The following is a 27,184-nucleotide window of genomic DNA, read 5'->3' on the forward strand; positions in this document are numbered from 1 at the left end:
TTGTTATGCTACCACCTCCATTCTGTGTCTTATGGCACGGTCTTAATATCAGTTGCAAAGCTGCACAATGCCCTGATGAAGGTGACCGTGCCTTTAGAAATCAGTGTGACATGGAAAGCAGCTGTTCGCTTCTCTTTTGGACCGCTGCAGTCTGCGGTGACAATATAGATTGATAACTGATTGCACTCGACATGCTAAAATGATTTTTCCAGTTCAAACCAAATTAAGTTCTACTGACGGCATCTGTGATTTCTGTCATTTCCCAATGCATTTACAGTAAAGCTCTTACAGTAGACGTCAGAGGGGCAAAGCATTGCACCGGTATAAATGTTAAAAAACAATACATTGACAAAGAATTGTACATATTAAATTGATGTGATATACAGCAGCTGCTTGTGAATTGAGTTTTACAGCTTCTGTCATGACCATGTAAGGCAAGCTAAAATTTTCATGAACAACAAAAAATACAAACACAGCAATTATGTCAGTAGATCTAATGCATAACCAAAAGTTTGCTCCACTAAAGCTACTAAAAATATGATTTGCATACATTTTTGTATGTAAGAATTAATATTAGAGCTTTAACAAACAAGAATGTGTTGCCCCCATAGACTTCCATGGTATATGTATTAATGTTAACATTACTTAAAGTGGTGGTTCACTGTTTTTTTTTCTTTCTTTTTTCTAGGCCAGTGGTTCCCAAACCTGTCCTGGAGGACCCCCAGCCCTGCACATTTTGTATGTCTCCCTACTTCTGATACACCCATTTCAGGTCTTGCAGTTTCTACTAATGAGCACATGAGTTTAATCAGGTGTGATATATGAGGCAGACATACAAAGTGTGCAGGGCTAGGGAACCTCCAGGACAGGTTTGGGAACCACTGTTCTAGGCTTTATTGTGTTTATGGGGTGCAATTTAACATTTTCTTTCTTAATGCTTCTTAATGCTTAATTTTTTCAAAAAACACTGTATTTTTCATATGTTTTACCTTTTATTCTACACTGCTGTTTCCCTTCTCCTAAAAACGCTCTGTTAAGTTCCTGGTTCTGTGAAACCCATCCATCAGAAATACGTAATGGGCTCAGATTGGTTAGCTGGCCCTGTGTATTGTGATTCGGAAAACGTTGTCACGATTCACATTGACCGGAAACACCACAACCCTTACCATTACGGGCAATAGTAGCATGTGCTTCAGTGGAAATGTAAATAATGGCGTCAATATTGCCGTATGAATTTGAGCCCGAATCAGACCCAGATAGCAGTAATGAAGAGGGTCAAGCAGAACCTCTGCAAGCATGGGTTTTAAAGGATGTTTATGAATGGTAAGTATTTTTGTTTTATATTTCAGTCAGTGTGTTTAGATATGCTGTCTCTTGTAAATGTTACTGCTGTTTATGTTAGTTTTCAATATACAGTGTTATCCTGATTAAAGCTTTACTGTAGCTGAGTACATGACTAAGTAGTAGGATTTTTGTAAAGGTATTGTTTAATTTGTGGGTAAACACAACATAAAAGCCGTAATGAAACAATGCTGTACACTGATAACAGAAACGCCAACAAACACCATCAGAAGTTCGCTGGTGTGATTACATAGAAGTTTTTTGGTGTTTGTTGGCATTTGATGGAGAAGTATGAAATAGAATTTAGCTAACTGGCTAGTGAAGCCAAACCGCGTTGGTCTTTGTTTACGTCCCAGAAACTATATAACTTTATAAACAATAAAACATACTTACAGTTTGGGGCCCATAAACAGCAGCTTCTGCTTTTAAAGTGGGAACTGCTTCATCTTTTAGTAATAGCCTTTGTGCAAATCCATCATTGAACTCGTGTAGATTCTGGAAGCTGTCTTCCGTAAAATGTGCTGCACAGACAGCTAAATTAATATTATAATGGTCTGGAACAGAATTAAACATAAATTTTAAACATTGTTCCTGAAGTCCAGCATCTCTAGGTAGGCCAAACACAAGACATGGCCTTGCCCACTATGTTGCTTGTTCCCGGGGGCAGGGCTTATGTTAATTGCAGGGTTTATGATGTCACCATCATAAAAGAAGCTTGTTGTAGTACAAACCGGTCGTAATTGTAGGCATTAAACTGCCATAACAATATCTCAGTTTGCATTAAACTTTCAGCGCTGTAACTTTGCAGATACTGTTTATGCTCAAGCAGCAACATTACACACTAACTAAAGTTAAAAAAGTGAAATCGCAATGAACCACCCCTTTAAAATGAATTTTAAAGGTGCCCTCGAATGAAAAATTGAATTTATCTTGGCATAGTTAAATAACAAGAGTTCAGTACATGGAAATGACATACATTGAGTCTCAAACTCCATTGTTTCCTCCTTCTTATATAAATCTCATTTGTTTAAAAGACCTCCGAAGAACAGGCAAATCTCAACATAACACCGACTGTTACGTAACAGTCGGGGTGTACGCCCCCAATATTTGCATATGCCAGCCCATGTTCCCAACATTATGAAAGGCATTAGACAAGGGCAGCCAGTATTAACGTCAGGAGCAGCACAGCCGAATCATCAGACTAGGTAAGCAAGCAAGGACAACAGCGAAAAATGGCAGATGGAGCAATAATAACTGACATGATCCATGATATCATGATATTTTTAGTGATATTTGTAAACTGTCTTTCTAAATGTTTCGTTAGCATGTTGCTAATGTACTGTTAAATGTGGTTAAAGTTACCATTGTTTCTTACTGTATTCACGGAGACGAGCCATCGCTATTTCATTATTAAACACTTGCAGTCTGTATAATTCATAAACACAACTTCATTCTTTATAAATCTCTCCAACAGTGTAGCATTAGCCGTTAGCCACGGATCACAGCCTCAAAATCAGTCAGAATCAAATGTAAAAAATATAACAGTATACAATACTCACATAATCCGACGCATGCATGACGAACACTTTGTAAAGATCCATTTGAGGGTTATATTAGCTGTGTAAACTTTGTTTAGGCACTGTTTAAGGTAAGCGCGAGCTCCGTGGGCGGGGAGCATCAGCATTTAAAGGGGCCTCACAGCATAAATTGGCTCATATTTAATGATGCCCCAAAAAAAGGCAATTAAAAAAATTTATTAAAAAAAAGCTATGGGGTATTTTGAGCTGAAACTTCACAGACACATTCAGGGGACACCTTAGACTTATATTACATCTTGTAAAATTTCATTTTTCTATTAAAATGAGAAGCTAAACATCATAAATACAGTATAGAGAGATTGCAATTTATAATGACAATTTAGATTTATTTGGAAAATATAGAAGCCTGTATTAGACTGCTTGGGAACATGATCACTTTATGTTATGCATAAAATGATCATCATATTTCATATCATATTTTTGTAACTTTTTCATTCATTCATTTTTACTTGTCTAGTATTTTACATATCAGGGATATTTATCTTTGATATCTTTACATTATTTTGTTTCCACTTAATTCTATATATTTAAATATACCATGCTGTTTCCCTTTTTGGACGTTTGTTGTAGTGCATGCCTTATAAGAAAACTAAGTAGTTTATTTAAAAAAAAAAAAGTGAATTAAACCCTATTTTCTCTGACAACTAAAAGGCGTTATGTATTTAAGAGCTTGGATTATGTAATTACAAAGCAAATTATAAAAGAGTTTGTCATCAATTGTATAAATGTAACCTCCAAAATTTTTTTTCAAGGTTTCATAGTCCATAACAAAGAACTTCAACAACAACAACTCAAGCCGTTCTCATGCACGTGATGGTCGAGCATGTCTGATGACTTTTTGAGCGAATAAACGTTGGCTTTTCTCTCCAATCCTCTCCATTCATCCCGTGTTTTCTTTGGACCCAAATCCCTGTCTTAAAGTCCGGCTGTCATGGTGATAGATGGGGATTCTTCCCCTTTCTGTCCTTTTGTTCACAGGCCCAAACTCTCAGCAGTTTCTGTTTCGAACAAAACCTTCAAATGACTCTGAGTGAATGTGATTAGGTTGAAGGACCTCAGACAAATTGAGTGGACAAAAACACTGGTCATTGTCCTGCCATTTGCTCCCATTGTTACCATTCTCCACAGTGAAACCCTTCAGAACATTAGCCACACAGTGTGACCATCCTTCACTCTCACTGGAGCTGTCCTTTTATCTCCTTTCACATTCACTGGATTCATTACGGCCTACAAAGGACAGCCAACAAAACAGCTTGTGATGTCAGCTGGATTCTGGGTTCGTCATGGGAGGGCTGTGTGCTCGACGCTGGAGCGGGTGAAAAGACTCAGGACCCCTGTAATGGCGGCCCGAAAGCACGTCAAGCGATGGGTGGCCGTATGTTGTGGTAGATACTGCATGTCGTCAATGCTGAAGGACGTTGTATGTTCTAGACATTTAAAGTGGAATTCATTCAAATGATCAGACTATTTCATGCGCAGTGAGACTCGATACCTTTTAAGGTTTCATGATTGGTTATTGAACCCGGCTTTTGTGTGCCATTCAGAATAGAGAATTTCAAATCCATTCCTGGTGATAATTTGGATATAAGCAGTGTTGGGGAAAGTTACTTTTAAAAGTAATGTGTTACAATATTGGGTTACTCCCTATAAAAGTAACTAATTGCTTGACTTAGTTACTTTTTATTTAAAGTAATGTGTTACATTACTTTTGAGTTACTTTTTCTCACCTGGGCTGGGCTTGCTTGTTTTTTTTTTATAACAAAAAGATTCTATTTTTAGCAAATGTGAAGGCCCTTTCACTCCAAAAGTGAAATGAATAAGCCTCAGGCTGAAGGAAATGCAAATTCAGGCCTGTACAGTAGAGGGTGCAGCTCAAACAAACCTTTCAGCTGTGCTGCCATTCTGGATTACAGAAGAATAGGACGCAGGAGGAGAAGGTTCTAACAAAAAATGAAACATAAATATGATGTTTAACTAAAGTCGTTTTTGCTTATTAGTATGGTTTAATTGAATCTTCAAAGGTCAGCAGCAAAGGCACTGGTTAATAAAGTGAGATTAAATACATAAAGTATATTTGTATTAAAGGTCAGCAGCAAAGACACTGGTTAACAAATTGAGATTAAATACATAAAGTATATTTGTATCATTTAACATTTATTACACGTACATGAAATCAGATATAGTAATTTATGCTTATTTGGCGTGCTGTCCTGGGGAGGGCTCCGAGCTCGGAATTTGGCCCAAACCCATGTACTACCCCTCCTTAACTGGGATAGAAATCAGCCAAGAGTGAGGCGATGGGGTGGTGGAGGGATGCTGCGAAACTGTCGCGGGACAGAGTTGAGGGATGCCTATATACACTGGCTTCCTCTTGTGCTGATTGGTTGATTATCTGAACGTGCTCCTCCTGAACTTTGTTAAATAAATCTTAATTTATTGCAGTTTGCATTTCACTGTTTTTATTTATTTTGAGGAATACTGAATCTGTTTCTGTGCAAGTGAGATGAGTAAATGCATTTCCACATTTAGTCTAGAACTACAATAAGCATCATGTTCACACAGCGCACACAACACCTCTGCATTAACTGACATTGGGACAGGAGAGCTGTCAGTCAATAAATGGGAAAACAAAGTAACACGTTCATTATTTGAAAAAGTCACTGAGATATTTTGTTGTTAATTGAAAAGTAATCAATTACTTTACTCGGTACTTAAAAAAGTAATCTGATTACGTAACACATGTTATTTGTAATGCGCTACCCCCAACGAATAACAATAAATTAAACTAAAATTCAAAGAAACGTATGTAAACACAGTGCAGCGCTTCCGGGTTCTACATCAGACTGCCAGCTCAGTATTGGCCGAAGCTGTACGTCGACACATGCGTGTGATGCTGACGCAGGAGCTGGCCAATAATGAGTTGCCGCTCTGACGTAGAACCTGGAAGCACTGCACTGCGTTCACTACATCAGTTGCGTAGAGGAGACTGACAGGGAAGAAAAGAAATTGTTGAATAAAGTCGCTATTTTTGTTTTGTTTTTGTGGACAAAAAGTATTCTCGTCGCTTCAGAACATTAAGGTTGAACCACATGGACAATTTTAACGATGTCTTTACTACTTTTCTGGGCCTTGAAATTGGTTATTACATTGCTGTCCATAAGGAGGTCAGAAAGCTCTCGAATTTCATCAAAAATATCCTAATTTGTGATCTGAAGTTGAACGAAGGTCTTACGGGTTTGGAACGATATAAGGGTGAGTAATTAATGACAGAAATTTCATTTTTGGATGAACTAACACTTTAAGATTAATAGAGTAAATGCTGTAGAAGTATTGCTCATTCTTAGTTCATGTTAACTAAAGTAGTAAACTAATAAAACCTTATTGTAAAGAGTTACATTTTTAACTAGAAGAGTAAAGTTTGTCAAAACTTTTTAATTCTCGCTTCCCAAAACTTTTCACATGAATGCATTGAAGTACTATTCAGCAAATTCCTATTCCTGTTATAATATTTCAAACTCCAATTTAGGTTTCTGTGTGTTGTTGCCAATTCAGTTCAAATTTACACTCATGAACTGATTTTTCCCAATCCTTTGCACCACATACATTTTCTTCAGTAAATATATAGTTTATCAATATTGTTATAATGCTACTTTCTTTTGCACAGTTATATAACTGATTCTTTCTGCAACACGTTCATGTTCTTTAGACCACAAATGTTTAAAGCTCTAAAAGCTTTGGTTGTTCTGTCAAAGCGCAGTGGAGATGAAGTACTGAAGGCAGGGCAAAGCTGGACATACAATGGCCCTTCTTCTAGCTGAAAATTAAAGGATTTCTCCTTTTAACGCATTGTTCTTTTCTTCCGCTCTCTCCAAAGGACCTTCTTTTCCTTTCTGCTAAATAAGCTTCTCTTTGAGAGATAACCGAGAGCACTCATGCAGTTCCAAGATGCGTTCCAAGATGTTTTCAGGAGAATAAAAGGAGGCTAAACACAGAGCCGGTTTTAAGAGTCATTTGTTCCTTTAATTACTCCGGAGCATATTGTTCTGGTGTGGTCCTGACTCATGACAGACACCTCCTAGTTCTCAGGGTGTGACCGCTCCAATTACAAAAGGATCTTATCACTTCCTGTTGATGAAAACATGGTTTGATTTCTTGTTCATTTGTGTATGCAATAATGAAATACAATGAAAACACATTGACTAGTGTCAATGTTTATTGTACTTGAGTGAAAAAAGAGATCGCAGGGCTATGTTTGTAATAAATACTAGTTTAATAAACATTGTAAATAGTAATATTCTACAATGTCACCTGACCTCATCACATTACATGTAAATGCCATCCAGTTATTTAATATACTTTCATAAGAAGCACAATTAAGCGGTTATGCTTTATTGCTGCCAATTTGGGCTTGAGTAGTTTATATTACAAGGATGTGAGGCTGAACGTCTGCAAATAGTACATCCATGGTTACAAGCAGATTATGGAGATGAACAAAGAGACACCATTAACAGAAACAACAGTGTCGAATTTCCACTTGCTTGTCTTAATAATAAGCACTTTCCTTCTCTAGAAACCCTCTAATATTGAAAGCCATTCAACAAAATGCATCATAATCACATAGTAACGGAAAAACGCATATGACCTGCAGTTGGGCGCAAAACTGAACTTCTCTGGGTGTCTTTTAATAACACAGTATCTGTGAGGAAATGTAGTAGTTGCAGAAGTCTATTGGTTAATCACAGAGTTGCCAAAACAAAAGTGACAACTTCTTGTCAGCTAAGTATTTATTTATATATTCATTTAGCCTTGGAGAGCTCATTTATATATTCGTAAAATAACTATGTCCCAGGAAATGAACTGATAAAATGCACACCTTCAATGCGATGTAAGTCACTTTGGATAATGCAATAATTGTAAATATAAATTTTCACCTCAGGTTAAACAACATTAAAAGAAAAAAACACATTAAAATCACAATGCATTCATCAGAATTTATTAAATTACTGATCAACCTCATAAATGACTACTATTACTATTCTAAAAACTGTTTGATGCTATTTGTAATAATTTGAGTATACAACCCGAATTCCGGAAATGTTGGGACATTTATTAAATTTGAATAAAATGAAAAACTAAAAGACTTTCAAATTACATGAGCCAATATTTTATTCACAATAGAAAACAAATGTTTAAACTGAGAAATTTTACAATTTAATGCACAAAATGAGCTTATTTCAAATTTGATGCCCGTTACAGGTCTCAAAATAGTTGAGACAGGGGCATGTTTACCATAGTGTAGCATCTCCTCTTCTTTTCAGAACAGTTTGAAGACATCTGGGCATCAAGGTATTTTTCTCTAAAGATGAAAGATCTGGACAGCAGGCAGGCCAATTCAGCACCCGAACTCTTCTACGACGAAGCCATGCTGTTGTAATAGCTGCGTATGTGGTTTTGCATTGTCCTGCTGAAATACACAAGGCCTTCCCTGAAATAGACGTCGTCTGGAAACCTTTATACACCTTTCGGGATTCATAGTGCCTTCCAAAACATGCAAGCTGCCCATACCGTATGCACTTATGCACCCCCATACCATCAACTGAACGCTGATAACACGCTGAAAGGTCTCCCTCCTCTTTAGCTCGGAGGACACGGCATCCGTGATTTTCAATAAGAATGTCAAATTTGGACTCGTCTGACCATAGAACACTTTTCCACTTTGAAACAGTCCATTTTAAATGAGCCTTGGCCCACAGGACATGATGTCGCTTCTGGACCATGTTCACATATGGCTTCCTTCTTGCATGATAGAGCTTTAGTTGGCATCTGCAGATGGCACGGCGGATTGAGTGATGCAGTGTCGTCTGAGGGCCTGAAGACCCGGGCATCTAATAAAGGTCTTCGGCCTTGTCCCTCACGCACAGAGATTTCTCCAGTTTCTCTGAATCTTTTGATGATATTATGCACTGTAGATGATGAGATTTGCAAAGCCTTTGCAATTTGACTTTGAGGAACATTGTTTTTAAAGTATTCCACAATTTTCACAGCTCTGCTCATCTTTACTTCTGAGAGACTCTGCCTCTCTAAGACATCCCTTTTATAGCTAATCAGACCTGATATCAATTAACTTAATTAGTTGCTAGATGTTCTCCCAGCTGAAACTTTTAAAAATGTCTTGCTTTTTCAGCCATTTGTTGCCCCTGTGCCAACTTTTTTGAGACCTGTAGCAGGCATCAAATTTGAAATGAGCTCATTTTGTGGATAAAAGTGTAAAATTTCTCCATTTAAATATTTGTTATGTTATCTGTGTTCTATTGTGAATAAAATATTGGCTCATGTGATTTGAAAATCTTTTAGTCTTCATTTTACTCAAATTTAAAAAACGTCCCAACATTTGTTCAATTAACTAATGATCTGTTAAAGATTAAATAATGTAATATTCTCATCGAAATAGAAGAAGTGCAAAACTGGCCCACAGTGCTGCTCAGCGTGTATCTAGATTTCACAAGACACTCACGCAGTGACGTTTTTATCTCAGATCGAAGTGACACGCCCACTTCATTCAAAACTCAGCGCAGGCGGCACAAATCTAAGCAGTGTGATTCGCTTTTAAGCCCAGGTCACTTCAGAGACTCCCACACACACCGTGCGTCCATGGATTACAACTCCAACTACTGGCACTTGTTGGAAGAGATAAGTAGGACTATCTGATGGCATTTTTGTAAGTCACTAATACTTGACAAATAGTAAAACTTATTTCTAGGCGGAGACTAGATTTTGGTGCCATGTTACAAAGGTAACAACCAGGTCTGACTGAACTGTGCGTGAAAGGAACTTTGGGCTGCTTTCCGTTGGACTGAATTGAAAAAGGAGCACCAGAGAAACTGTTTCAGAAATGGCAAAGCCTATGGACCATGTTAAGCGTCCTATGAACGCTTTTATGGTGTGGTCGAGAGCCCAGAGACGGAAGATGGCACTGGACAACCCGAAGATGCACAACTCTGAGATCAGCAAACGCCTCGGAGGCGAATGGAAGCTCTTGTCAGACTCTGAAAAAAGACCTTTTATCGACGAAGCCAAACGACTTAGAGCCGTTCACATGAAAGAACACCCGGATTACAAATACAGACCGCGGCGAAAGCCCAAAACCTTGATCAAAAAAGACAGGTATCATTTTAATGTGACGTATAATCTAGGTGACAGCGACCCGTTGAAAAGTGCGCGGTTACCCGGTGACGCGCTCACGGACTCGCTGAACGCGGAGAAAACGTCTGTTGCTGCTGCTACTCGGGTGTTTTTCAGTCACCACCACCTGTCCGCCAACCCCTATCCGTTTCTCGACCTGTCCTCCAAAATGACGGAATTACCCCCTGCACCTTTCCCACATTATTCTTTGCTCGGGTATCCCGGTGGAGTCTCCGCGTTTCCCGGCATGGGGGTTCTGGCCGGTGCGCCACACGCTCATCCGTCTCCGGGTAACCCGGGCCACATGGTGCCCTATAACTGCCTGGGCTGGCCGGGTTCTGGACCTGCTGTTCCTTCATCTTACGTGCTTTTACCAGGAATGACCAAAGCTCAGCATGAACCTTACCTGACTTATGCCGCAACGATATGACTGGAAATTAAAGAACCACAATGTTCATAAGGTCACGTGCACTTGTTTAAAGTTTTGCATTTGAATAAATTTCTTAAATATTATTTGTGCAAAGAGTTCGCTTTTTATCTTTCTTTTCTTTTGTATTTTATTGCATTTAAAAGGGCAGCTGATAAGAACTTTGCTGTAAAAAAAAAAAAAAAAAAAAAATGCTGTTACAAGCATTATGGGCATGTTGGTGGCTACATTTTACAGTTACTTACTGTATATGTCATTATACCTGCTTATTATAGAGCTATTAAAAATGTTACTGTAAAATGTGCTGATAATAACAGGTGGTACAATGCAAAGCCACATGTGGTCAATAATAACAGTTTTACACACACAAACACATGACACGATTAAATCATGTTATAAATTTTATTAACTAATCAACATAAAACTCTAAAATGTACATAATTACAAGAAAAAGTTAAATACTTAAACTTTTTGGGAATGTCCCTATCGGCAAAATTAAATTATGAGACCATTCATACTTTAAATCATACTTTAATACCTAAAAAATATGTGCATTTTTTAACTGTATTGTACTTTGATGGTAGGCTATGCATAGTTTTCTTCATATATATAAAGTACATCAAACTTTTGCAATATATTGTCTTTAACATTTTTATTTTATACCATGTGTTTAAGTAACCTACAGTTAGCCAGGTTTTTACTGTAGTGTTTACATTCTTCTGTTAAAATTCATTTAATGTTTACAGTAAGAAATAACAAAATTTACAGAAGGAATCATCTGCAGTCACCTTCTAATATCTGTTTGTTGTTGTCAAAATAATTTGTTTCTTCTAAAAGACCTGTTTAAAGACTAATAATTCTGCAATATGATGAGAACAACAGACATCAAGTGACAGAATGGTGAAGGAACAGGGAAAACAATCTGTTGAGAGGACAGCCATCAAACGCAGAGATGCTGATGAGACCGTAATAGCAGCTAGTCTCTGAGTGATGACGAGAAACAACAAGACAGTCTTCAGCAAGCTCTTAAGAGGGAAGTGAAGGAAAAGGCCATAAGAAAATACATAACAAAGGCAATTCAGACACAATAGCTCCTCTTTTCACCAGCTCATGTGATCTTAAATTGCACTTCTCATCTTTTTGCTGGCTAAACTCAAGACACAAAGAAGAAAGCAATGAGTGTATTGATGAATAAATTGAACTGAGTTTAGAAAAAGGCCTTTCTCCATGGTGAGTTTTAAAATTGGCAGAATTTTTCAGAACAATTAATCATATAACATCAGCGACCTTCAGTTAATAAATACCTTTAGCATGTGCAACCTGATATTATTGACTTCTTTAGGCCAAGCCATACAAATGAAACCTGTTTTGCATGTCAGTCAGTTGAAAACACCTTATAAACCCAGTGGTATGTTGTCTATCTATAATCAGCTATGAAAACAGGTTACAAAGATCATGAGTAATTATCTGCACCTTGTGTTTTATATAAGTAAGATAAGAAATCATTAATAGCAGAATGATTATGCGGGATGCAACTGTTCTATTATGTTTATATATATATATATATATATATATATATATATATATATATATATATATATATATATATATATATATATATATATATACAGTAGTCAACATTTGAAGTGGATCAAAACCTTTCATCAAAGTTGTCCTAAAACCTTCTTCTTAGGACAACTTAGTTCTTAGGACAACTTTGATTAACTTTTTTGATCCACTTCAAATGTTGACTACTATATATATATATATATTCAAAATATGCTAGAAAATTTTATAAAATATTATCCTGGGACCAAAATACTACAACAGCATTACAAGTGTCATGTAGGCCCTATCGATTAATTAAAAAAAATAAAAAAAAAACATAACAATTTTAAAGAAATTCTCTCATCTCTCGAATAAGACAAAATGTTAATAGGCTACTGAATTTGAGAAATTCCAACCTAATTTGCGTTTGTGCTGCAGCTCATAATTAAAGAGTCTTTTATTGTCGAATAAGAATATATGTACAATTAAAGTCATAGCTCCCTCTGCTGCTAATAACTAGTATTACACACACACACACACACACACACACACACACACACACACACACACACACACACACACGCACACACACACGCACGCACGCACGCACGCACACACACACGCACACACACACACACACACACACACACACACACAAATCGTGGACGTGATTCGAAAAGGTTAAATGCTATTAAAATTAATTTTTAATAAAAAAAACAACAAAAAAACAACAACAACGAAAATACCGAATTTTTTTTGAGGGGTAGCCTACAAACAATCTGCAAAACAATCTACAAAAGAAAAAAACAAGTTAAATAAAAAATAATAATGAATGTAGGCCTATGTAATGTATTCATTAATTGTATGGGTTAATTAATTCTATTATGTTGAAAAATTGTAAATAGGCATATTACAATATAAATATAACAAATAACAACATACATTTTACTTATATTACCACAAAATACAAACTATTAAATAAAAATATTATTGAAAAAATAGGCATTTATTACATTGATTTTGATATATATATATATATATATATATATATATATATATATATATATATATATATATATATAAATACACACACACACACATTAGGAATCCTTCATTGACTTTATCCAGTGTCAGAGCCGTATCAACTGTCTGTGGTGTGAAAGATACGCGCGCCCTACTGGACACATGTGGTAGTGCAGTCGCCTTTATTGGTGGTTGCTAGGAAACGGTCAACAGAAACGCGTCAGAGGCGGAAGACGATAAAACATCAGAGGGTAAGAAATAATGCTAGTAGCTCTAAAATATTTTTATTTTTACCAACCAGAATTTTAAATATTAAAAATGGACACGTTGTGTTTATCTTTTTCTATTTCTACCTCTTACTGCATTGAAAATGTTTAACGAAGGTCTGCATGGAAAAACAGCGTGTGTTTTAATTTCTTGATCTTTAATTAGCCTGAATGAAGATTAGTACAAACACTTTTGTACACTCTATCTATCTATCTACAATCTATCTATCTATCTATCTATCTATCTATCTATCTATCTATCTATCTATCTATCTGTCTGTCTGTTTTTTTTTTATATAATAAATTGTTTTTAATTTGGTGTGTTGACAAGCCAGTTCTGATTTTGTGTAATAAAATGCATCTTTTGAGGACTTTTAAATCTGTGATCCACAGAAATTCAGCAAACATGTCTAAAAAAGCAGGGAAGAAAGGAGGTGGAAAACATGCCGGGATGACAGAGGAGGAGAGACTTCTGTACCTGCAGCACAAGGCTCAAGCTGAGGAGGAGTTTGCCAAGAGAAAAGAGGACATGCTCACCCAGTTCCTCAAGGTGTGACAAACAGTGTTTGAGCAGCTGACAACAAATAACATATCAAATATCTATGAGCTGAAGTAAATATTTTAGATTTAGAAATCGTTGAGTCATCATGTCGTTTATTTGTATAGCGCTTTTCACAGTATACATCGTTTCAAAGCGGATTGTCACAAAAATGAAAATTCTGTCATTAATTACTCACCCTCATGTCGTTCCAAACCCGTAAGACCTTCGTTCTTCAGAACACAAATTAAGATATTTTTGATGAAATCCGAGAGGTATCTAAACCAGACATAGGGAATGTTATTACCACTTTCAAGGCCCAGAAAAGTAGAAAAGACATTGTTAAAATAGTCCATGTGTCTACAGTGGTTCAACCTTAATGTTACGAAGCGACGAGAATACTTTTTGTGCGCAAAAATAACGACTTTATTCAACAATATCGTCACTTCTGTGTCATTCTCCTTCACTGTTTACGTCCAGTGCTTCCAGGTTCTATGTCAGAACACCGACTCATTATTGTCCGGCTCCTGCGTCAGCATCACACGAATGTGTCGTGCTGCTCACATGTGCAGCGTCGGCTATACAGATTCTTAAAGGATTCTATACAGATTCTATCAAGCATTTTATACTGTAGAACCTGTTAGCGGTTCCCATCATGGGATCATTTTATGGATTAATTTTAAATAATTTGTTTTGTTTTAATTAATTATTTATTTTGATTACATTTACAGCATGTAAACATACTTGCTGAATATGAAAAACTGCATATGAAAAAACACAAAAGTATGCAATCATTTAAGACATTTCTCCTTATATAGAACCTTTTTGGTATAAAGTGTTCTTGAAAATTCAATCAAGAACCCTATAGGGTTCTGTATTGAATCCCACTGAACATTTTATTAGTCCTAGAAATCCAATTTATTTTATTTTATTTTATTTTATTTTTAAAGTATTTATCCAAAAAGCCTTGTCATTGCAATCAATCAATATTTTGCACTAAATACATTACTCATCTTTCGCTCATGTCATTTTTTTTTTTTTTTAAATTGTGTGTTCAGCAGAGTGGTCCAAGACCTTAGGACTTTTGTCGCACTTGAACTTGTAATACACACACACACACACACACACATACACATACACACCTAGGAATTCCCATTAAATGAACGAGAGGTCATATAATGGGGCAGTTATTTTTTTCTCCATTTTTAAAAAAAATAAAAATCAATCAGTCACAATGCAGACTGCACACAGATATGAAGTGGTTAGATTTGAACACATTTAGAATGCAGAACATTCACCACCCCACACAAATGCTAAAATAAATGGTGAAATTATAACAGCATTTCTTGAAGATGTAACAGCATTTTTTTTTACTCTGAATTAAAATCAGCATTTTCAAATAAGTATTTTTCTAGGTTTTACTTGTTTTTCCCCTGATGTTCACCTAACTAACTTGAATTATTACAATATCTGACACTTCAGTACATACATAAAAAAAGTCAAAATTACAACTAAAAATGCTAAAACTTTAACAAAAATGATTTTATAATGTCTAAATAAATACCTGAATGCATACTAAAGAAGAAATCTGAATTAAACTGTCTTTTGGACTCAGGGGAAGAACTCATTTGCTCCATATAGAGCTATAAGGCCATCTAGTGGCAAGAGTCATGAAATATCATGTTATATTATTTTTTTTCCACATGGGTTTGGCAGAGACACCCAATGTGTGATATTTTGAGCTGAACTTACAGGGTTATGAAATGGTGATTTTTTTTTTTTTTTTTTTTTTTAAGTTGAAAGAATGGTCTTAAATTATTATTTATTTAGAATTTATTGATAAACCTAGTAATTTAGAAGTAAAAAAAATCTTCAAAAAATAAAAATAAATAATAATAAATAAATATAATTTTAGGGCTTTGGGTCATTATGACTGTGAGGGAAAGATTTGTTACAATTTGCGATGAGGGTTAATATATTATTTAATAAATATAGCTACATGAAAGATTTAGTAAAATATTTTAAGTAAAATTCACAGGCCTTTGGTTTGCCCTAAAATCTCATTTTGTAAATTAAATTTTATACATAAAATATTTATGTATGAATACATATTTATGCATCAAATCATCAAAAAAAGGTAGTTATTATTATTTGTGTTGACGGTTTTTGGTGTATTGCATAATAATCAGGACTTTTTTCTTTTTTTCAAAACATTTATTTACTTGGAACTTATTACAGTTTTTTAGAATCTCTATAGGACACATTTCTGTCCTCTTTTGCACTGATGGTAATGAAACTGAACTAACTACTGACTAACACCTGTGTAGGTGTTCAGCTACAACTAACTGTTTTGATTGTATTTCATTTTTTAGATTCTGAATGTACAGTGGTGGTCAGAATTATTGGCACCCTTGGTAAATATGATCAAAGATGACTGTAAAAATAAATCTGCATTGTTTTTTCTTTTGATCTTTAATTCATAAAATTAACGAAAATCTAACCTTTCATTGAAGGAAAATAATTAAAAGTGGGGGGAAAATCTCATTATGAAATAAATGTTTTTCTCCAAAACACGTTGGCCACAATTATAGGCACCCTTTTATTCAATACTTTTTGCAACCTCCTTTTGCCAAGATAAAAGCTCTGAGTCTTCACCTATAATGCCTGATGAGTTTGGAGAACACCTGACAAGAGATCAGAGACCATTCCTTCATACAGAATCTCTCCAGATCCTTCAGATTTCCAACTCTATGTTGGTCCCTCTTCTCTTCAGTTCACTCCACTCATTTTCTTTAGGATTCAGGTTGGGGGACTGGGATGGTCATGGCAGAAGCTTCATTTTGTGCTCAGTGACACATTTTTGTGTTGGTTTTGATGTTTGTTTTGGATCATTGTCCTGATGGACAATCCAACCACGGCCCATTATAGGATTTCTAGCAGAAGCGGTCAGGTTTTGATTTTTATCTGTTAGTATTTGATAGAATCCATGATGCCATGTATCTAAACAAGATGTCCAGGACCTCCAGCAGAAAAACAGGCCCACAACATTAAAGATCCAGCAGTATATTTAACCGTGGGCATGGGGTACTTTTTATCCATGTGTGCACCAAACCCATCTGGTGGGTTTGCTGCCAAAAAGCTCTTTTTTAGTTTTATCTGACCATAGAAGCCGGTCCTGTTTGAAGTTCGAGTCTTGTCTGACAACTGAATATACTGGAGTTTGTTTCTGGATGAGAGAGGAGGATTTTTCTTGAAACCCTCCCAAACAACTTTTGGTGATGTAGGTGCTGTTTAATATTTTTTTTAGGCTTTCTAAGACTCAAGACTCAACTAATCTCTGCAATTCTCCAGCTGTGATCCTTGGAGAGTCTTTGGCCACTCAAACTCTCCTCCTCACTTCACATTAGGACGATTTAGACACACATCCTCTTCCAGGCAGATTTTTAACATCTTTAGTTGATTGGAACTTCTTAATTATTGCCCTGATGGTGGAAATGAGGATTTTCAGTGCTTTAGCTTTTTTCTTATAGCCACTTTCTATTTTGTGAAGCTCAACAATATTTTGCTGCACATCAGAACTATATTCTTTGGTTTTACTCATTGTGATGAATGATTAAGGGAATTTGGCCTTTGTGTTTCCTCATGTTTGTACTCCTGTGGAACAGGAAGTCATGGCTGGACAATTTCATGCTCCTAGTCTCCCTGGTGTGCTAAAAAATGGGAATATGAATGGGAATATACTTTAGAGATATTTTACTCATAAAAAATTCTAGGGGTGCCAATAATTGTGGCCAATGTGTATTGGAGAAAAACATTTATTTCATAATGTACATTTCCCCCCACTTTCAATTGTTTTACTTCAATGAAAGGTTACATTTTTGCTAATTTTATGAATTAAAGATCAAAAGAATAAACAATGCAGATTTATTTTTATAGTCATCTTTGATCATATTTACAAAGGGTGCCAATAATTCTGAGCACCACTGTATTTCAGTATGGCATTACTGTAGAAATGTAGCAAATTACTGTCTTATTCATTTTTGCATTATGCTAGGCTTTGAACTTACATTGAACAGTTTTGAATAGAGTATAAACATGAAAATTGGCCTGTAGGTATATAGCGTTTTTATGGTGTTTGCGTCTAAGTGAGAAAAGAATTCATGTAGTTTGAAAGATATAATCATCGAATGCTTTTTGTGCCAGAGCAGTGATATGTAAACGATCCAAAGTTTAGCCCACAGAGACCGCTGTTGTTCTCGCTGCTTAGTGCATACTGTGTGAAGAGTTTTGAAAAAGTGGCCTAAGTATTGAGAAATGGGTCCTGGCGATCTTAAAAATCTCAGACAATGGAGTTCTGCACCGGAAATGATTTGTTTTTTAGGATAAACTGCAGAAAGAGGAGAGGAACACCATTCTGAATCTTCACAAGCTGCGGCAGCAGTGGCGAGCTGTTTTAACACAGACCAAGACAGCAGAGCTACGCAATGACATGTCAGTGCTCAGCCAGAGCTTTGAGAGAGTCCTCGACTACAAAGACAACATCATTAAGGTGACTCTATATATAATATATAGACTTGACTCTCACTTTTAAATTCAACAGCTTTCATTACAGTGTCTGGGAGTAACAAACACATGTCTATGTGTGTGTTCCTGGTAAATCCTAAATAATGGGGACAAAATGGGTCCCCATAACGTAGGGTTTACCAGGACCACACACACACAGCTTATAGGTCATACCAAGTGATGTTTTTTGAAAATGTTAAAGTGCAAAGTTTTCTGTGATGGGTTGGTTTAGGGGTAGGGGACAGAATATACAGTTTATACAGTATAAAAATCATTATGTCAATGGAATGTCCCCATAAAACATGAAAACCCAACGTGTCTGTGTGTTTTACAGAGTTTGGTGGTTGATCTGTCTGAGCGGGAGCAACAGTCAGAGCTGGCGCGCAGTTCTCATCTGCAGAACGTGGACTGTCTGCTAGAGCTTCATAGGAGTCGGCTGGCAGATCTAGAGCTCAACTTCAACACCAGTCTTGAAGAACTTAGCTCAGAGTATAATACTGAGAGGTAAATAAAATGGTATACCAGACTTTCAGAAATATACTGGTCAAGCTCAGGCAAGTTTTAATTATATCTTGATTATTTATGCAATGACAAGAAGGTTAGGTAACACTTTATTTCATTAGTCTGCTTTAGACATTCTACTAACTATGCATGTAAGTAACTTTCCAACTACAGTACAGTCCAAAAGTTTGGAACCACTAAGATTTTTAATGTTTTTAAAAGAAGTTTCGTCTGCTCACCAAGGCTACATTTATTTAATTAAAAATACAGTAAAAAACAGTAATATTGTGAAATATTATTACAATTTAAAATAACTGTTTTCTATTTGAATATATTTCACAAAGTAATTTATTCCTGTGATGGCAAAGCTGAATTTTCAGCATCATTACTCCAGTCTTCAGTGTCACATGATCCTTCAGAAATCATTCTAATATGCTGATCTGCTGCTCAAGAAACATTTAATGTGTACAGTTGTACAAAATATTTGTGTACAATATTTTTTTTCAGGATTATTTGATGAATAGAAAGTTCAAAAGAACAGTGTTTATCTGAAATCTAATCTTTTGTAACATTATAAATGTCTTTACTGCCACTTTTGATTGATTTAATGCATCCTTGCTGAATAAAAGTATTCATTTCTTTAATTTCTTTTCAAAAAAATCTAAATAAAAATTCTTACTGACCCCAAACTTTTGAACGGTAGTGTATAATGCTACAGAAGCTTTGTATTTCAGATAAATGCTGTTCTTTTGAACTTTCTATTCATCAAGGAATCCTGAAAAAAAAAGTACACAACTGTTTTCAACATTGAAAATAATCATAAATGTTTCTTGAGCAGCAAATCAGCATATTAGAATGATTTCTGAAGGATCATGTGACACTGAAGACTGGAGTAAAGATGCTGAAAATTCAGCTTTGCATCACAGGAATAAATTACTTTGTCAAATATATTTAAATAGTACACAGTTATTTTAAATTGTAATAATATTTCACAATATTACTGTTTTTTACTGTATTTTTAATTAAATAAATGTAGCCTTGGTGAGCAGACGAAACTTCTTTTAAAAACATTAAAAATCTTAGTGGTTCCAAACTTTTGGACTGTACTGTATATGTCAACTGCAGTCATTAGAGTATTAGTAGAATTTCTGCTTAATATCTGCTAACACTTTATTTTGATGCTCCCCAAGCAACATTCTAATGACTATATATAACTTTGCAAGTACATGTCAACTTATTCTACTAACCCAAACCCTAACACCTAACCTTAAAGTCTACTAATACTCTGATGAGAGATAATTGACATTGCAAATTAATTAGAGTTAGAATGTTTAAAGTGGACTACATTAAGTTTAACCAAAGGTTAACAACAGGATGGAACCTAGGACTAAACAAAAAAGCTTGAAGTTCATTTCAGCTTTGTAGTAGAATTTGTATATTTTCTAATTACTAAAATATTATCATAAGGATTTATGGAATTTAATGCAAGAAACTTCAGTAATACCACAAAACATCACCAAATTCACAAAATCATTAGGCTACTAATAATGATGTTTATGCTGTTATTTTCCCACCAAAAATTATGTCATGAACTGGATTTCACAAAAAAAGTACAATATTTTATATAATAAGACATATATGGGGACATGAAAATGCACTGCAAAGGAATGAACCAATGTAGAATCATCTCTATGTTATTTCTTTCAAATTCCAGGGAGCAAATTCTTTCACAGCACCAGCAGGAGAGTATGAATTTGGAGAATGTGATGTTTTCCATGGAAAAGCACTACGCTGATCTTGACAATGAGGCTAAACGTGACTACGAGAGCACTGGCAATCAAATTACAAAACAGGTACTGCTTTTATTATGTTTACATTTACATTTATTCATTTGGCAGATGCTGTTATCCAAAGTGACTTACAAACGAGGAACATCACAAGCAAATTGTCATATTACCAGCAATATTCAAAAGTTTAGTAAAAACTAGATTAATTCAACAAGCTAGAGCAGAGGTGAAATAAGAAAGAAGAAAAACAGAATTTTTTAAAAGAGTTAGAGTAAGTGTCTTGGTTTACAAAATCATAATTATTGCATTAACCTAAAATTTATGCAGTGCTATACAAATATAAAAAGATGTACTCATGGATTACAAAAATACAGATTACACAAATATATGTGTACATTACCTATCAAAAGTTTGGAATCATATTTTTTTATGTTTTTAACAGAAGCCTTTATGATCACCAAGCCTGCATTTATTTGATCAAAAATAAAAACAGTGATATTGTGCAATATTAATACATTTTTATTGTATTCATATTTTAATGTAATTTAGAATATGCATCATTACTGCAGCGTTCAGTGTCACATGATCCTTCAGAAATCATTCTAATATGCTGATAACATTTCTTATTATTATCCATGTTGAAAACAGCTGTGCTGCTTAGTATTTTTTGTGGAAACTATGACACATTTTCTTTTAGGATTTTTTAAGTTATATTTTTGGCCTTTTCATGGCTTTATTGAATAGGACAGTACAGACGAGACAGGAAAGCATGGGGTGGAGAGAGGGGAAAAGGATCTGCAAAGGACCTCGAGTCGGGAATCGAACTCTGGTCACCGGAGGCGCTGTCGCGCTATGTGTCGGCGTGCTGCCCACAAGGCTATCGGCGCCAACTATTTCAGGATTCTTTGATAAATAGAAAGTTAAAAAAAAACAGCATTTATTTGATATATAAAGGGGAGAGAGAGGGTGTGATGTAATGCATTAGAGGTAAGGGGGCACAGCGACCACGGTGGCCGGGCGCTGGCACTGTGGTATGGTCACTACAACAGATGGATGCTGTGCTAATTAAGTTTTGAAAATGTGCTAGGACAAAAGGATGTTAACAATTGAAAAAAAAAAAACCTGTAATGTAATAATAAGTTATTGGTTTTGTTTCTGCAGAACAAAGAGGAAAAGCAAACAGTGAAAGATCAGATGGAAGGGGTGTTGGAAAAACTGTGGCGAGACATGCAGGTGGTTTTACACGAATATAATGTGTCCACCAAAGACAAAATCATCGCAGCTGACTCTCTGCATGTCAAGGATAAACAAAGTGCTAAAGAGATTGACGCACATAAGAAGCACATTCAGAAGTTGCAGGTCAGACAAAAATCCAGTGTGGTATCTGTTTTTTCTGACTACTTTGGAGAAGCATTTTTCTTCGAATTGTGATATTTCATCATTTTGATGATTTTATTGTAATTTAAAATGTAAAAAAAAAAGTTTGTTCAAACTTTTGCAGGAGTCCATCTCCACTCTGCGCTGTCAGCTGAGCGCTAGTCAAACCGGAGAAACAGTTCAGCAGCTTCGTTCAGACCGTGATGAGCTCGCCCAGGAAGTTCAACATCTCAGAGTCCAGCTCGGTGCGGCCCAAACGATTCGGAGAAAGCAGCTCACTAAACTTACCATTCAAAGCAACAATGCTGCTAAGAAACTACAGGAGACTGTAGCACTGGTAAATTTAATACACCCACACTTATTATTTACATATTTCCACACCACCAAACATATATTGTTCTTATTTTTCCAAACAACTGCTTTATCCCTTCAAGTAATGGTTGTTGTGATTTTGCCAAGTAAGACGTTCCTGGAACAACATCTTGTGTTGATCCTGAAGCAAAATTCCTGTCCTAACCCTATTCATACCCCTAAACCTAACTTCAGAGGGAAGTTATCCCTTAATTCTCATTGGTTGATTGGAATGTTGTTCCAAGATCAACAAGGATGTTGATCCAGGAACATGGTCTACTTGATATGCAATTTTGGATTGCTTACAGTTTTTTTGCTTACACACAAAATACTTGTCACACAATTTCTGAAACCTGACACTCAAACACCAGAACCACACACCAAATCTGCAAAACCATAGACTGTTTCTCGGCCTTCGACTCAGTTTTCAATTTCATACACTTTATGCAAAACACAACACACAATTCTCTATGTAACACACAAAAATCTAACAGGAAGTATCTTGATTTCCTTTTTCAAACACAACCATTGTTTCTGTCAAACTACACATGGCTGATGTATTTCTTTTCTTTCGTACTGTGTAATACTGTATTCACAACCACAGTAAAAAACAGTAAAAAAAAAAAAAAAAAATTGGGTTTCAATCTTTCATGTTTACCGTGAATTGCCAATTACTTTCACTCTTGTACAGAAATGTACAAAGGAGCTCATGAGCTTTAGGTTTCGAATAACTGTGTATATGATATATCCAAAAATAGAATATTATGGCAAAAGTGTTTGCAACGTAAGACAAATGTTTGCTTTTGAGATGTGTTTGTGATATTTTGAACCCAGTGCTTAATTTTGCAAGAGATGTGAGGCATTTTGCATTTTGTGTGTGCAATTCTTGGATTTGTGTGTAAAGTTGTGAAAAAAAAGAGGCAAAGTTTTGAAAATGTGTGTGAGCAGTTGAAAAAAACTGTAATACATTATTTTTTTTATCTTCTGGCCAATAACTTTAATGACCAATATTTTACATCTATTATATTTAAAGGTGCCCAAGAATGCTTTTTCACAAGATGTAATATAAGTCTATGGTGTCTCCTGAATGTGTCTGTGAAGTTTCAGCTCAAAATACCCCATAGATTTTTTTTAATACATTTTTTTAACTGCCTATTTTGGGGCATCATTAACTATACACTGATTTTGGCAGCGCCGCCCCTTTAAATCGCGTGCTCCTTGCCACACAAGCTCTCGACTATATTACAGTGCATTTACAAAGTTCACACAGCTAATATAACCCTCAAATGGATCTTTACAAGATGTTCGTCATGCATGCTGTATGCATGTTTCTAATTGTGTGAGTAAAGTATTTATTTTGATGTTTACGTTTGATTCTGTATGAGTTTGAGGCTATATGCTCTGTGGCTAACGGCTAATGCTACACTGTTGGAGAGATTTATAAAGAATGAAGTTGTGTTTATGCATTATACAGACTGCACATGTTTAAAAATGAAAATAGCGACGGCTCTTGTCTCTGTGAATACAGTAAGAAACGATGGTAACTTTAACCACATCTAACAGTACATTAGCAACATGCTAATGAAACATTTAGAAAGACAATTTACAAATATATATCTATATCTATCTATATATATATATATATATATATATATATATATATATATATATATAGTGTTTTCCGGAAGTCTTTTAAACAAATGAGATTTATGTAAGAAGGAGGAAGCAATGGGGTTTGAAACTCAATGTATGTCTTTTCCATGTACTGAACTCTTGTTATTGAACTATGCCAATATAAATTCAATATTTAATTCTAGGGCACCTTTAATATGTTTTACATGCTTAAAATGAGAGGTCAAAACCTTACAATGTAGATAGTATCCAATCATGTGCTCAGAATCATGGACATACCTGATTAGCAGGTTGAATATTGGCAATATATTTAAAAACATAATTTCATGCTACATGCAAAATCATATCAGAACACTGAATGCGTTTTAATGATACAGTTAAGCATTTTTATTCATAAAAGATTCAACTTTATTAGTTAATATCTCAGTCAAGCTGAACAGGGAGAAACTGTCTTGTATCATTAGCAGGCCAGATTAGTAGACCAGAATTATTTTCTTCTTGCAACAGGGATCCATTTTGAAAATGTATTGGAAGTGGAGATTATATGTAATTCTGAAATTAAATAAATACATTTTAGCAATACTCCCAACATCTAATCAGTCAAAATTTTGTCTCTTCCATAGGGGGAAAGGTTGGTGCGTCTCTGTGAGGTGTGTAGTAAGATGGAGACAGAGCACGAGAAGGTGCTGCCTTTCTACAAATCATCACTGAGTGAAGAAGAGCTGAATCAGGAGAGAGTCAATGCCATGGAGTCACCGACTGAGAAACTCGCTCAGGTTTATTAACAAAAACATATAATCCCACAATCCACTGTAAACTTGTTTTCAGAATCAGATATGCCACTATTCTGACATGGAGTAGCCGTTTTTTACAGTTCAATGAATTCCAGATAGAAAAAAAACCCATTATTTTCTCAATAGATATCCTGTTTCCTTTGTGGAAGTAAAACAGATTTCGTGTTGTTTCGTTACTTTAATTCGATGTGTAGTAGCATTTCTTATAATCTGTTAAATTCAGTGTATCATATGTGTTGTCTTTTGACTTTACCCCCCTTGTCCTGTCCTCTGTCCACAGCTAATGCATGACTATTCTCCTCTTGGGAAGTTCTGGCAACGTTACAACAAGGTTCAGCTTGACCGTTTGTGTCTGAAGCGAGAGAAAATGCTTCTGTTACAGGAGAATGAACGACTGAGGATCTATCTGAAGCAGTACCTGGATGAAGTTTCGGTTTCTGATGAGAGTTTTCAGCAAAAAAAGCTTCTGGTGGTGTCATCTCCAACTCTACAGGCCTCCGCTGCCACCGAGAGACGCGATCAAAAGCGCTATGTGGTCCAAGAAGCAGCAAATATTGTGCAGAAACAGCTTTAAGGAATAAATGTGAAACGTGTAATGCAAAAGTGTGTTTCTGGAAGCAATTAAAATGTTTTATGCCTGGCATTCAATCGGGCAGTCTGCAATGATCTCAGTATTTTATATTAAATTTAACCTAGATAAGGTTTGTCCAAGAAGTTGCTAGATTTGAAAAAAGTCTCAAAAGAGGTGGTGAAGACACTAAATCTAGTGACAAAATCCCTGTATTGGCAACACTGCTTACAGCCTTTTCTTAAAGGGTTAGTTCACCCAAAAATGAAAATTCTGTCATTTATTACTTGCCCTCATGCCGTTCCACACCTGTAAGACCTTCACTAATCTTCAGAACACAAATTAAGATATTTTAGTTGAAATCCGATGACTCTGTGAGGCCTCCATAGGGAGCAATGACATTTCCTCTCTCAAGATCCATTAATGTACTAAAAACATATTTAAAGCATGAAGCATTGTTTTGAAATCGGCCATCACTAAATAAGTCGTTATTTAGGGTTTCTTTTGGCGCTCCAAAATATTCTCGTCGCTTTATAATATTAATATTGAACCACTGTACTCACATGAAACGATTTAAATATGTTTTTAGTACGTTTATGGATCTTGAGAGAGGAAGTGTCATCGCTCCCTATAGAGGCCTCACGGAGCCATTGGATTTCAACTAAAATATCTTAATTTGTGTTCCGAAGATTAACGAAGGTCTTACGGGTCTGGAACGGCATGAGGGTAAGTAATAAATGACAGAATTTTCATTTTTGGGTGAACTAACCCTTTAAAACTCTCTACAACTCTTACTATATCAACTCTATATCAATAACGTAGATGTGACGGTTCTAGAGCAAAAAGTTCATTGCCTCAAGATGGCGCCAAATCATCGAAGATTATCAAGCAAAGAACAACAAATAAAGTATGGATTGTGTGCCCTGAAAATCCGATATTGAAAGTACTGTATGAAGATTTGCTGCAACACAATCTACTACTAAGGGTTTGTCTGCACTTTTCAGTCTGATTAACGATGCTGACCTGGAGCAAATGTTATATTTTACTTGTACTCACATGCTAATGAAAGATGCTAATCACAAATTTGCATGACTTGAAGCATCTACATTTGTTGCTGTGTAGACGAACCAAACATTCTCTCAACAAAAATCCTCTTTATACATCAGGAAAACCTATTAAAATACATATTAAAATGTAAGGTAAGTTAATTAAGTTGAAAATAGACTCTTTTATTATTATTATAGTTATTTGAAACTCATCATTTAATGTTAAATAAGACCAACTATATACGCTCTATCACTCATAGATGCATGACGATGAAAACCTTCAAACACTGATGCATGATGTCTAGTATAAAACAGGACAACAAATAACATGAAGCTATGTTTTATGGAGCTTGTTAATATATAATATTTATGATGAGAAATAGCATACTGGAAAAATGAAAATTTGAAGAAGAAAAAAAGGCCTCACAAAACTGAAATGTTTTATTTTGCACTGCAAATATAAAAATCAAGGCAACATGATTAGGATCTCAAAATGTCTTCATTAATTTATTTAGCCAACTTGGATTGTTCATCATTAATGCAAAACTGTTGTATTAAAAAAGATTTTAGTGAGAATCAAATCCTCAACACAACATAAACCTCAACATTAACTATCATTTATTCATGCTGGGAAAACACAAA

General features: G+C 35.5%; 2 protein-coding genes across 2 annotated transcripts; both read left to right on the top strand.

Annotated features, from left to right (window-relative positions):
• Window positions 1-9,505: 9,505 nt before the first annotated feature.
• On the top strand, window positions 9,506-10,634 carry sox21a (SRY-box transcription factor 21a). Its single transcript, XM_048200334.1, has one exon. The coding sequence runs from the start codon at window positions 9,832-9,834 to the stop codon at window positions 10,549-10,551; it is 720 nt and encodes a 239-aa protein (XP_048056291.1). The 5' UTR covers window positions 9,506-9,831; the 3' UTR covers window positions 10,552-10,634.
• Window positions 10,635-13,255: 2,621 nt separating this feature from the next.
• ccdc65 (coiled-coil domain containing 65) lies at window positions 13,256-25,591 on the top strand. The gene is made up of 9 exons (XM_048200335.1): window positions 13,256-13,370; window positions 13,779-13,935; window positions 18,305-18,472; window positions 18,821-18,990; window positions 20,702-20,840; window positions 21,936-22,133; window positions 22,276-22,488; window positions 24,758-24,910; window positions 25,209-25,591. The coding sequence occupies exons 2-9, from the start codon at window positions 13,792-13,794 to the stop codon at window positions 25,500-25,502; spliced, it is 1,479 nt and encodes a 492-aa protein (XP_048056292.1). The 5' UTR covers window positions 13,256-13,370; window positions 13,779-13,791; the 3' UTR covers window positions 25,503-25,591.
• The last annotated feature ends 1,593 nt before the right edge of the window (window positions 25,592-27,184 follow it).

The sequence above is a fragment of the Megalobrama amblycephala genome, linkage group LG8 (genome assembly GCF_018812025.1).
Source record: "Megalobrama amblycephala isolate DHTTF-2021 linkage group LG8, ASM1881202v1, whole genome shotgun sequence".
Taxonomy (NCBI): Eukaryota; Metazoa; Chordata; class Actinopteri; order Cypriniformes; family Xenocyprididae; genus Megalobrama; species Megalobrama amblycephala.

What these genes read in the sequence shown, in the direction of transcription:
- ccdc65 (XM_048200335.1), top strand. Translation starts at nt 13,792, where the DNA reads ATGTCTAAAAAAGCAGGGAAGAAAGGAGGTGGAAAACATGCCGGGATG. An exon ending in TCAGAGTATAATACTGAGAG is followed by an intron (nt 18,991 to 20,701) that starts GTAAATAAAATG and finishes TTCAAATTCCAG; the next exon opens with GGAGCAAATTCTTTCACAGC. An exon ending in TACAGGAGACTGTAGCACTG is followed by an intron (nt 22,489 to 24,757) that starts GTAAATTTAATA and finishes TCTCTTCCATAG; the next exon opens with GGGGAAAGGTTGGTGCGTCT.
- sox21a (XM_048200334.1), top strand. Translation starts at nt 9,832, where the DNA reads ATGGCAAAGCCTATGGACCATGTTAAGCGTCCTATGAACGCTTTTATG.